Source organism: Castor canadensis, chromosome 15 (assembly GCF_047511655.1).
Source record: "Castor canadensis chromosome 15, mCasCan1.hap1v2, whole genome shotgun sequence".
NCBI classification, from domain to species: Eukaryota; Metazoa; Chordata; class Mammalia; order Rodentia; family Castoridae; genus Castor; species Castor canadensis.
In genome coordinates, this window is record NC_133400.1 from 61,631,619 (window position 1) to 61,645,003 (window position 13,385).

At 36.2% G+C, this 13,385-nt stretch overlaps 1 protein-coding gene across 4 annotated transcripts in view; it reads right to left on the reverse strand.

Moving 5' to 3' along the window:
* Positions 1–13,385, reverse strand: part of Mpp7 (MAGUK p55 scaffold protein 7) — a 230,102-nt gene that overhangs the window by 8,183 nt on the left and 208,534 nt on the right. For all 4 annotated transcript variants that reach the window (XM_020183282.2, XM_074056319.1, XM_074056318.1 and 1 more), the window contains one exon: positions 6,938–7,018. In XM_020183282.2, coding sequence (XP_020038871.1) covers positions 6,938–7,018 — 81 coding nt within the window. The remainder of the gene's footprint in view (positions 1–6,937; positions 7,019–13,385) is intronic.

Here is a 13,385-nt window from a genome sequence, read left to right on the forward strand (position 1 = left end):
TGAAAAGAATGGGGGTGGGGAGGAAGCCCTTGCTGGTTGTACAGTGTGGAGGGAATCCAGAAGGGGAGAAAGCAGAGAAGGAAATACTTGAATTCTATGTATGAACCGACCTTAATCTAAGAATAACTCCTGCCCTTATCCATGCAGTTCAGATTCAAACCAGCATAGTCGGATTCATTTAAGAACTGAACTGTGATTAGAATATACAAGTCTCAGTCTAACCCTGGAATAATGGAAGTAGTGTACCCCCCAAATCAATGCAGGAAAGGCTTAGAGAACTGAGCTGAGACTTGAACACAAAGTCTCAGACTAATCCTTCAGTCAGGACAGATCCAAACCAACACAGCAAAGGTAAATGACATAGATCTTAGGGTCTAAATATAACATAGTTGATTACCTGCTAAAATAAATACATACCATTGACATTCTCCACAATTTTATAACAGGACCTGGAATTAATATAAAATAGCATTCACAGTATCTAAAATGTAATCCAAAATTATATAACACAAAAGAATCAAGAAAAGATGATCAATTCTCAAGGGAAAACAGATGGAAACCTGAGTGACCTGGAAATTAAGATGATCACAGACTTTAAAACAACTACTGTAACTGTGCTTCATAAGGATAACACACCCAAACTGACTGGTTACATGAATTCTTAGGAAAGAGACAGAATCCATAAAAGAAGAACTAAGTAGAAATTTTAGAATTGAAAAGATTCAATCACTACATGGGCTCAGTAGCAGAATAAAGATGATAGAGAAAGGAGCCAGTGACCTTGATGACAGGTAATAAAAATTACATAATGTGAACAAAGAGAAAAAGAGACAGAAAAAAATATAAATAGAACTCCAAGGACCTGGATGAAAATGTTGAAATGCCTGGCATATACATAATTGGGGTACCAGAAGGCGAGGAAAAAGAGATTGGGGCAGAAAACATGTATTTGAGGAAATAACCCTAAGCTTCTAAAATTTGGTGGAAGACATAAACTTAAAGCTTTCAGAAGTTAAGCAGATCCCAAGCAGGGAAAATTCAGAAAGAAAAGCCTTAGATATTATAACGGAATTATTAAAAATAAATTAAATAAAAAACCTAAAAATAGCTAGCAAACATATAGTACACATAAGGGAATAATGATGGGGGACATGGCTCAAGTGGTAGGGCACTGGCCTAGAATGCATGAGGTCATGGGTTCAATCTCTATCACTGAGAAAAAACCAAAAAACCAAAACAAACAAAAACCATGATAAACCCAGGGAGGGAAGGGAAGAATAAATGGAGAAGGATTACTCAATGGATATGGACATTCTTCTGGGAGGTGTGATTGTATAACATTGTTAGTGTAATAAATGCTTGGATTTAAAATGGAAAATAAAACATGATAAAGGAATAATGATTTAAATTATCACAGATTTCTTTTCTCCAATCACAGAAACAAGAAATCCATGAAATAATATCTTTTCTGAGAGAAAAGAGCTATCAACCAAAATATCTTTTAAGAATAAAAGTAAAGTAAAGACCTTCTCAGATGAGGAAAAACAGAACATCAGCAGACTGTGCTAAAAAAGAAATAATGTTATTTAGGATGAAGAGAAATGATAAAAAAGAAACTTGTGTCTTCAGGAATGAAGAAAGAACAGATAGTTGAGCAAATATAATAGACTACTTTTATCCTCTTAAATTCATTGCAATATATATATAACTCTTTTAAAGTAAAAGTTACATTGTTTGATAGAGTATTCAATGTATGCAAATATAATATACTCAATGACTACAACACATAGATTAAGGTAGGTGTCAAGGAACTAACATAGTTGCAAAGCTGCTATATTTTATGTAAAATGGCAAAATTAACTCTAGATTGTGAATGGTAGGACATGCATATTGTAATCTTCAGAGCAACTAGTAAAAAATTAATGTAAAGACTCATAAACCAGACAGTCAATAGGTAAAGTGGGATACTAAAACACATTCAGCTAATCCACAAAAGACAAAAAAAGAAAATACAGAAGAAACAAACAGAAAACAAATAGAATTGTTGCTTAAATCCATTGGCATAATTCAATAAATACTTATGATTTATCTGTCCTAATTAAAAGGAAGATATTTATAGAATGTGTTAAAGAGCAAGACTCTAGTATGTCTGCTTACAAGTCTATAAGAAAAATACATCACATAAGAAGACACAGATACACTGAAAGTAAATAGATAGAAAAAGATATACCATGTAAACAGCAAGCACGAGAAGACTGCAAAATAGTTAATGGCCTTGGAAAAAGATCTGGTAGTTTCTTTAAAAAATTTAAAACTATACCCTGGCTATTCTTACTTGCCCAAGAGAAACAAAACATGTGTCCATTGAAAGTTTACACATAAACTTATCTTAATTACTTTATCTTATAGTAGCTAAAAATGGGGATGATAGAGGAACCTCTAAACATCCATTAACTGGTAAACAGACAAACTGTGGTATTTCTCTACCAAGGAATGCTACTAAAGAAATACTGATCCATGAAACAACAAGGGTGAATCTCAAACTCACACTGGCTGGAAAAGAATGAACATAGAGAAAAATAGGTACAACTTGAATAATTCAAAGTAAAGTACTGATGATTCCAAATAAACCACAGGGATAGAATATAGACCAGTAGTTCCCTGGGGTCAGTCATACAGGGAAAAATACAATTTTTTTGAGGAGATGGAAATGTTCATTATATTTACCATGATAATGGTTTCACATGTGTATACAGGTGTTAAAACTGATCTAATTGTACATTTTAAATATGTGCAGTTTATATGTCTCAATTATATTTTAATAATGCTATAAAATGTGAAGTGGGAAAAATAACCTAATACTAAAAGGAATGAATTTTTAAAGCCCAAATAATTTAAATTATATCCCAAATGTTAGTTCCTTTTTATTGAGTTATCAAGTTTAATATGATGCTCAGATTTCCTGAAACAGTGTTTTATACTTGTTCCACTTGTGGATCACGGAGAGGTAGTGATATTCTTTACAGAAAATCACATCCTTTCCAGGAACAGGGTAAAATACTGATAAATTTTCATCTATCATTAAAACTAAGAATAAATTTCACAGCAGAAAAATATTCTGTTGAGCATATAAAATAATACACATCCAAGAATATGAATGTTACTAAAATTAGTATGATGCCCTGTTTTTGAAATAGGGCTAAATTCACTTATTACTTAATCATGCCTATTGTTGATGGTTGGAGGTATTCCTTTGGCAAACAGTAGACTTAGGAAAAAAGTCTTGTTGGAAATCAAAATTGAGAATTTTCTACATTGATATGTTTGTCACGAGCAAAGAAAAGTTTGTCTTTATTCAACTGTAAAAGCAGGACACTTACTAAAAATTTACCCTTCTATAGAAGGGATCATTGTCCTGACACATGAAGTCTCCCTTGAGGGTTAAGATATTTTTAGAACTACATCAACAGGTAATTGAGGGAGATACTTATGATGTTGTTGAACATGTCTGAAAGGTAACATGTCTACTATCAAAGTGTCTGTGTATCATAACCAACCTGTATTAGCCAGGTCTTACGTTATTTCACTGATGAAGAATTTTTAGTGTCTTAATTTTAATCTATAAGTTCAGTAAGGAGGAATCCTGAGCAAGGGAACTGAACTTGCCTAGGAGAAGATTACAAGATGTAACACACTTTATTCTTTTGCAGTATTGGGGATGGAATTTAGGGCCTGTACATGTTAGGTGAATGCTCTACTACTGAGCTACATTCCCCATCCATGGAATATTATGTTTGGAAAACTCAAGTGAGGCATCCTTTAGACAAAGAAGTGTTATAGAATTTTGGTACTCTGAGATCTATGAGAACACAAAATCTGTGATATAGGCCTTTACGAGAAACCATGTGTGTGCATAACTAAGACTGCCCAAGGTCCAGCTATACAGATTTTGGAATCCACTAAATATTTACTACCTATAACAATAACTCTTGTTAACTATTTTTCAGTCATTAAGCCCAAGAATTACATTTACTGGATTTAGCATTCCTGTAAATACAGGAATGTTGTATGACATTTTTTATCATGGACCTCATATTCAGCAGCAGTCCTAGAAGATTATAGTTTAGTGATGTTATAGCCAACCTAGTTTATGTACATTTAAGTGATGAAACTGCCTAACAATGCATTTCATGGGCCATAACATATCATTAAAGGGTGTGCAACTGTGCTTTTTTTAAAAAGTGAAATAATTACAGATTCAGAAGTAGTTTTAAAAATAGTACATGGATGTCCCACGTCACCATCACTCAATTTTCTCTGATAGGACTCATATAACTATTGCACTTTATCAAAAACCAGAAAGTCAACACCAGCAAATTACAATTACCTAAACTACTACTAAGTGTTTCTTTTTAACATTAAATGACACACCGACAGACATATTCACATGTAAGTTATATATCTACCTGATGAATTCTCAGATTGACATGACCATGTAACCAGCACTCTTAAGAGGAAGCAGGGCACTGCCAGCATTCAGGAGTTACTGCTTGAGTTCCTTTCTAGCCAACCTCTTCACAAAGTTTCTAGCAGCACACATTACTGTTGCTTTTACTGTACTCATACAAATGGAGTCATAATGCATGTTCTCTTGTGTGCCTGCCGCCTCTTCTGCACATGCTGTTTGTGGGTTTCATTCATATTGTGAGCAGCTGCAGATCATTCATCCTCACTGCATTCTAGTGTCCATGTGAAGACATACCATAAATTTACTTATCTATTCTACTATTGAAGGGCATTTGGATAGATTTCAGCTTGGGGTTCTTATGAATAAATGTTTCAAAGCATATCTGAGTCTGTCTTTTGCTGAATGTACATACACACTTCTGTTGGGTATAAATCTGGGAGTGGAATTGCTGGGTAATATGGTCATATGTGTTTACGCACACCATATGTGTTGAGTTCATTTTCACTCCCATCACCAATGTGCAAGAGTTCCACTGCTCCACAACTCTCACTCTATCTGTTTTGGTGGATATTTAATATATGTTTCAGAAAGGAGAATTACAGAATTAGATCTCAAACAGAATACTAGCATAATCAAAACAGGAATTTTTCTCTAATATTCCAGAGTCTGCTCAAAGAATTTTACAAAGCAAGACAAAATTTCTCTTAAAATATATTTTTCTTGAATTAACTAAAACAACCTGAATTGATTACTGTGGTTGTATTTTCCAAACATGTCTGACATTATGAATCACTTGGGATGCTTGCTATGAATATACACTCTTGTGGGCATATCTTTCCATCAGAATGTGAGGGGGTTCTTATCAGGCAAGTCTGGAAAACATTGTTATATAGGGATCTTTTAAAAGTAACACATTTAAAACTGAGTCTGAACGGAAAATAACTATTCTGAGGATTTCTTTGAAGAGTGCAAGCCTCAGAACCTTCCTGGATATTGTCAACTTCTACACTAACTTCAGAGGCAAATATTATCTTAATGGCTGGATTAGGTGAGGCCAAAGTGCCTTGTTCTTGGATCTTCAAGAACACCAAAACCATCATAGCAGGTTAATTTGATGGATAACCTTACTGATATTTATTATCTTCAAAAGCAATCAGTTTTTACTGCTCACTGAGCAACAATAAAGAGAGTGCAGTTTGAAGAGATTGCTAGTGTTACACAGGAGAAAGAACAAAAGAAGTGAGGTCATAAAACCTAGCTTCAAATCCAAGTGCAACTACCACCTATGGAACTCTGAGTAAGACAAAGTACCTGTTCTACCTGTTTCCTTCTCTGTGCCCATCTTCTATAGTTGCTAGGGGAGCTTACATAAATTAAGACACTAAGGAAATGAGCAGGCAGTAAGAAATTATTAATTTGTTTTCTTCACTGAAATCTGTTTTTTATACCTTCTAGGTTTCTTCTATAACAGCTCACCTGCCAGCTTACCAATTGTTTTTGCAACTTTTTCTAATTACCTATGTAAGAGAAGTAAATCAAAGGAAAAAACAAAAAGAAGTGGTCTAATTCCACATTTTCCTTTACTTTCATCTCCCTTGGTGGAAACCAGCAGCCCTGTTACTTATGGCTGAAAATGATTATAAACAATAATTTGGAAAAATGTAGTAACAAGAAGTAACTTGAGGTAATAGAAAACTATAATTTTAAAATAAAGTTGAACTCTTCCAAAACTAGAGAACATTGCTAAGAGCAATATACAAATGATTTTTTTAACTGTACTAAAACCACTTGAAAAAGCCAACATTTCAATTTAGCCTTTTAGAGGGCTTTCTTAACATCAACATATTAAGTAGTCAAATGGCATTTATTCTGGAGATTAAAATGTTTCAAGCATTGTATTTCATTTGTAAAAAATGCCTATGAAAACCATTTTTAAAAATAGATCTAATTCTGTGTACTGAAAAGAAGCCTACCATATTTGGTCTATGTGGCCATGAAAAGCCCATTTAACACTATCTGCCAATGACTACACATAAAAGGCAATTAAGACAGGTTCATGTTATAAGAAAGCTCCCTCAACACTTTCTGGTTTGGTCCTTTTAATCATAAAATTGGTGAAAAACTCTGGAATACATTAGCACTTATTTAAGGAAATAGAATAGTGAGACTTAGATAAAAATTTGTAAACAATAAGTTGATGTCATGTGTGAATTAAAAATCATCATGAAAATCTAAAAGTAGGAATCTGCAATTAATAAATATTCTACCAAAAACCTGTGTGATCAGGGTAAATCCCTTAGCCTCTGGTGCTCAGTTTTCTCCTCTGTAAAATGTGAATTGCATCACTGCATAGTACACAGCGTTGATGGGAGGTTTAGAGGGTGAATGCTGAGCACAGAACTCGGCACCATGGTGCTCTGTAAGTGTTTAGAAATCGTTACTGTGTAGTTATAGCAACACAAAACTCACGAGGCACTGTCACTCCATAGTGCTGTGTGTCACTGATCAGCAGCTTCCGCTTCAGTTCATTCAGCCCAACTCCTACAGGACCTGAAAAGCAGCATAACAGAAATTCATTACCAAACAAACACCATCTAACATATCTACAATTGCCATGAATCTGTAAGTCAGACCCAGAACATGGACCCTTCTTGCATTTCAAGTAAAGAGGTTATTGCTAGTTAAGTTGTACATAAGAAAAAGTTACACATAGGACCTTTTGTTACCTTTTTACTTTTAAAGTTTAAATGCCTACGTTTCCCTCAAAAAGGTCAGAAATGCTTTAAATGAAACATACTTAAGGATATCTGAGTATATTGCTAAGCAATGGTATTCACAAGAGCCTAAATACATGAGTACGTATAACACTGGACTCACAGCCCAGACAGTGATCTCTGCAATTTTAACTATTTTTAGGTCTCAATAAGAGAAAATCTTTATATATATAACATAGAGTATAACTATGTTATAGTTGTACTAAGAGTACAACTGACTTTATTTTGAATGCAAAATCACTTATGCATTGTAAATTTACAAATCCATGGTCACATTTATTTTTATGGAGATCTTCTCCTACACTATAAGCAACTGAAAACTCGTATAAACAGCATATGTACTGAACATTTATACTGAGCAAGACATACAGTGAATGCTGTGAATAATAAAAAATGATAAATTCTGCATTCAAAGAAAGTGACTGGCTGAACTAGATAATGAGGCAAATAGGAGTCTGAAATCAAAAGTTGGAAGGGCACAAGCCTCAAAAAGCTAGCATTCCCTTTGCATCTCAAAGCTTCTCACAGCTCTGCCAACTGGGGTCCCTTAAAGGTTGTGTAGTGCAGTGGGAAGAATACAGGCTGCAGGGTCAGCCCACCTGAGCTAGATGCCCACCTGTTCCCTCTATCACTCCCTCTCCTGTGATATTGGACAAGGTGAACCCACTGAGCTTGATCGGATGCCACTGTCATTTTAGGGAGGAATGGATAAGAAATCCTGTACAGTGACTAGCACACAGCCCAGGCACTTAACTGTTCATTCCCTTGCCCACCTATTCTTCTAGGTATCATTGTTTGGGGACAGTTAACTAGTGGGAGGTAAGAGGGAAAAAGAGAGGAGTGGGGTGGGCGCTCTGGGTGGAGGGAAGAATGTGAGTAAAGATGAAGAGGTGGGCATTGGGGACTGTGCCTTCTTCCTCTACTGCAATATCTTGCCCCATAACCCTTGCATAAAAACAGCTGTCTCCCTGGAGGTCATTCACTACCACCTGCCACATTTCCTCACACTGTTCTCAGGTACCTTTTCTCTGGCAAGTTCCCTTTATTCTCCAATGCTCCATGAATCCTATGGATATACTTAAGTGGAGTTCATTGCTAATATAACTTATTAACACATATAAGTTCCCCTCTCCAAACAATATGCTGCTCTAACAATGATATGTGGAAGATAGATACAATGTACTTTGATCATATTCTTCCTCTCCTTGCCCTCTCTTTTTCTCCTCCTACCTCCCACTAGTTGACTGTCCACAAAAGTCAGCCTTTTATGTTCGTGTCTTTTTTTTCTTTAGATATAGATTCTGTGTATGAGAGAAAACATGCAGCTTGTGTCTTTTTTAGTCTGGTTATTTTGCTTAACATAATTATCTCCAGTTTCACCCATTTTCTTGGCAATGACACAATTCCATTCTTCATTATGGCTGAATAATATTCTGTAGCATACATATGCCACATTTTCTTTACCCATTCATCTGTTGATGGCTCCTAGGCTGATTCCATTACTTTGCTATTGTGAATAATGCTACAATAACCATGAGTGGAAACTACTTATAATTAACATTTGGATTTAAAAGATCAAAAGTGATTCTGTACAAGGAAAATGAGAGCCCAAAAGTACAGGGAGACATTAGAATAAACATTTGGATAGAAACCACAGACCCAAGTTTAGTAGACAATGATGAAGAAGGAGGGAAGCGACCTTAATGGAAACAAGATGCCAAGTCAAGACTATCAAAGAGAAGACCATAATACACATGATGGGGTTTGACCTTTAAGAGTGGTGTGAAAACACTACCTAGGGAGATGGGACAGGGCTTCAGTATCACTAAAGGTTCTCTCTTATCTAGAAGCCCTACCACGTTGAGTCATCTTTTCAGTTTCTGAATGTTTACTGCAGCATCTGGAAGTCACATATCAGATCTTTGTTCCACAGAAATGTCAAGTTGACAGTTTTGGCTCCTCAGGCATTTTGACATGAAAAACAAAATGCCCTGAGGAATGTCCATGATGTTCCCTACTGGGCAGTACTGCCCCTGTCAAGAACCACAGCTCTCTGACTTTAACACCCCATTTCTGTCCTCTGGACTGGGCACACCTGGACTCTGCCTTCACTAGGAGCTGTTTCACTCCTAGTATGGAATTGATCTCTGATCCTTTTAGATCTCCCACTTAGCTATTCCTCCCACATCTATGATCATATAGACCTCCATGGCATTGATTACTTTCCTTTTATCCATCTGCTTTTCATATCTTCACTTTTATGGGCCATACTGTCTTCCACTATTTTGCTAACATTTTCAACTCTTTTATGCTTGGTACTTTTATTACATTTGCCAGGAAAACTTCCCACCTAAGGTCACTTGAATGGTACACCCACATCTGAGTATAGGAAGCCACAGAAGCATAGACAGCAGTGTTACCATACATTCATGTCTCCACACGTGACCTAGGAGCTCATATGCTTTAGAAATTATTCGACCTTTCCCTCATCAGTTGTATTTCTGAGATCTCCATGGTGGCAATTTCAATCCTTCATTGTCTGTACTCACCCATGGTCACTTCTCTCTTACATATTACTGCAATTACCTGCCAGAGGCTGCCATTTTAATTCCTTGGTGAGTACCTCCCAGGCTTGAGTATAGACAATGGAAAAAGATTGCCATTACCATTATGGGTATCTCAGAAATACATCTGATAAGGAGAACATGGAATAAATGCTGGAGTGTGTGGATCTCCTGGGTCACATATTGGTTACCCTTCTCAGAAAGGAAGTCCTCAATAAATAGCTGCTGAATGAACAAGTAAAACCTGAAGGTCACCATCACCACCTCCACCACTTTAGAGAAAGAACACAGTACTCAAAGTCTGCAAATGTCTTCCCATTCTAATTTCCCATCAGTTCCCCTCATTCTTCCTCTACTGTGTTCTGAATCAAATGCAAGTTCTTTGACAGGTTCATGTAGATTTCACGCTGTGAGCTATACTTGGAGCTCTAATCTTCATTCTGGCCCTCCTTCCTTTGCCTACACTTCGGCTGCATCCAACTTCTGCTTCCAGAAACACAGCAGTGTTAAGTGTTGTTCATTTGCCTTGATTCTCTAGCAGACTGCGGGGTCTGTGAAAACAGAGATGTTGTCCACATTGCTCACCTACTACTTTCATAGCTGGCAAATTATAGTCACTCATTAGTTAAGCATTCTACCACCAAGTTACATCCCTAGCCCCAAGACTACTTATCTAAATTACACTCAATAAGTATGTTATTATGGAGGTAAAACTGTTTGTTGAATGGACTAAATGAGTGGGAGTTAAGTTTAAAAAGCATCTAGCACACCTATATATGATGGTAAATGCTCAAGGTCACTAAGAAAAGTTGCTGGTGATCACACTTGAACTTGTCTCTCTTTACCTTAAGATTAGGAAAAGCAGAAGGGAGGGTAATGAATCTACTCTAGATAAAATGAATTTAATGAAAAAAAAATCTAGCTCCCTACAAGTCAGACAAAGACTATAATGCACTGGAAAGGGCAGCACTGGGATTCCTTTGTGAATCTATTCACGTCAAGGTCAAACCTGAGGCTGAAGGAAAAAATGAGATCTCCAAAGAAGAGGAAAATGACAAGCATTTACTGATTGTCTACAATCTGCGAGGCACAACACAGGGACTTATGTAGCTTATCTATTGAGAAGGTACAAAAACTATTGAGCAAATTCTAAAACTTAGAACTTAAAACGGGTATATAAAAAATGAGGAAAACAGATGACATTACAATGGAACTCCATTGTATGTACCTTCTACATTTAGATGAAGCAAAGCTACTTATATAAGCTCAAAAGGCAAAAGAATTACTAAAACATAGAGGGTCCTGGCCTTCCATGTGCCTCAATGGCCATAGGACTACAGTGGTGTTAATGGAATATTCTATAAGTTGTCACACCTCTGGAGTGCTTCCCAGAGTGTAGGATACTTTTCTTCGTTGCTAGCATTTTCTTTACATTTTTAAATCTCATCTACTACCTAAGTTAAAAAAAATCCTATGATATCTTCGAACTCTGGAGGAAAAAACTGGATATATCTGAATGAGTGGGAGAAAGTAGGTCATCTCCAGTGCAATAACCTTCCATTTTGACCAGCTTCACTTTGGCCCTATGTAATAACTGTACAATGAGCTTACAAATGAGCTCAGGTCACCGTACACTCATGGAGTATATATTCATTTATGCCAAGAATGGCCAGAGGAAACTATTTTATTTGAAAAAATTTTCCTAGACTAGGCTATTCTAGATCACCATCTTCAGAGGTAAAAGTATCTTGAGACACATATAAAAAAACCTCGAATATTTTTGAAGAATGACATAATTTCAATCATTCTTATTATAAAACTGCCCACTGAGCCTACAAATAGCATTTTCTCTGTGGGATCTTGGATCAATTCTCTCACATCCATGCTGCTGAAAGTTCAACAATTTCTTTTTTACTTTAAAAGATACAACTAAGGGATGGGTATAGTGATCCCAACTACGTGGGAGGTGGAGATAGGAAGATCATGGTTCAAGGCCAGATAGGGCAGAAGTAGTGGACCTGACCATAAAAACAAGTTGAGTGTGGTAGTACATGCCTGCAAGCCCAGCTATTAGGGGGGTGTAGGTGGGAGAATCATGTCAGACGCTGGTCCTGGTGAAAAAGCACAAGACTCTACCTGAAAAATAAACTAAAAGCAAAAGGGACTGTGGCTCAAGTGGCAGAGCATTTGCCTAGCAACAAGCACAAGAGCTTGAGTGTAAACTCCAGAACTGTCAAAAAAGCAAAAAACAACAAAAAACTCAGATCACATTCCATTCCTGTGTCCTTCTATGGCTATCATTACATGTAAAGTTGTCTGTTTTGTATTTAGGTTACAAAATCTGTTTACACAGCAGCTAATTTAGGGATGTAAGCAGAGGCTCATTGAAACATATGCCTGCACAATAATATGGATTCATTTGGGCCTTCAGCATAATGATTTTTATCACAACTGCTAAAATGCATTTATATGCACACAGACAAATACATTACTTTATAGCTTGTTTTTAACTATGTACACTAATGATAAAGCGAGGTCAAGGAGAGAATCTACACAGTACATTTAAGATCAAACAAACTTTGGCATGATGAGGAGAAGGACAAGGGGAGGTCTTTCGCGTGGCAGGTATGTGCTACAGGGTTTACTAATCCTCCATTAATCCCCGAAAGAAAGGTATTCTTATCCTCATTTCACAGATGAGAAAACTGAGACAATGAAAGGTTAGGTAATTTTCTGAAGGTCACACATCTGGGATGGGGCTTAGATGGTATTCAAAAGCATGTCTACCTGACTCAAAAGTATGAATTTTTTCTACACTACCTATGACCTTATCAAAAGAATGTCATAAAACATGAGTTTGCATGTCAATAGCTACACTGGCTATGCTTGAACTGTGACTTCATTGACTCTGGTTCTGTCCTTGTGGAACTGCCACAGGCCACAAGTGTCACAAGTCAGATCTGCTGATCTCAAAACTCTGAGAAGGCTAAAACAAATTTAACTAATAAAGGCTAAACAACATTAATTGTCAACCAGGCCCGGGCAACAGACACTGGGGGCATATCTGTTTATATTCTTTATTCAGAACTAAGGAAAAAAATTAAACACAGTGAGATATGCAAATACAGCCCAAAACACACATTAAAAATGATCTTTGAGTTTATTAATTTGGAATTTGGGTAGTGAACTGAAGTTGATGTGCTTGCTTATTAGCTTTGAAGAGAAAATAAAACTACGGTCAGAGTCAAACCAGAAATATATCTAAGTATCTGCTTTATTTAAAAACACTTCATAAGAATTTACAAAATCCTGTTAGAAAGGAAGAAGAAAGTCATTTGCATTGGTCCTCCTTAGAAGTTTTTAGAAAAACATGTCAATTGGGTAATCAAGATAATTAGGAAAGTATACTATTTTAAATTACTTTGAAATTTAATTAGTGTGTTGTGTGATTTTATGCTGTTGTGTTTTAATGTTTTTAGAGAAAGGAATATAGCTCATTTAAAATGTCAAAAAATTGATGATAACAAGGTTCTTTCTTTCCCTTTCTCCATTTTTTCTGTTAGTGAGATCAGCTCTTGC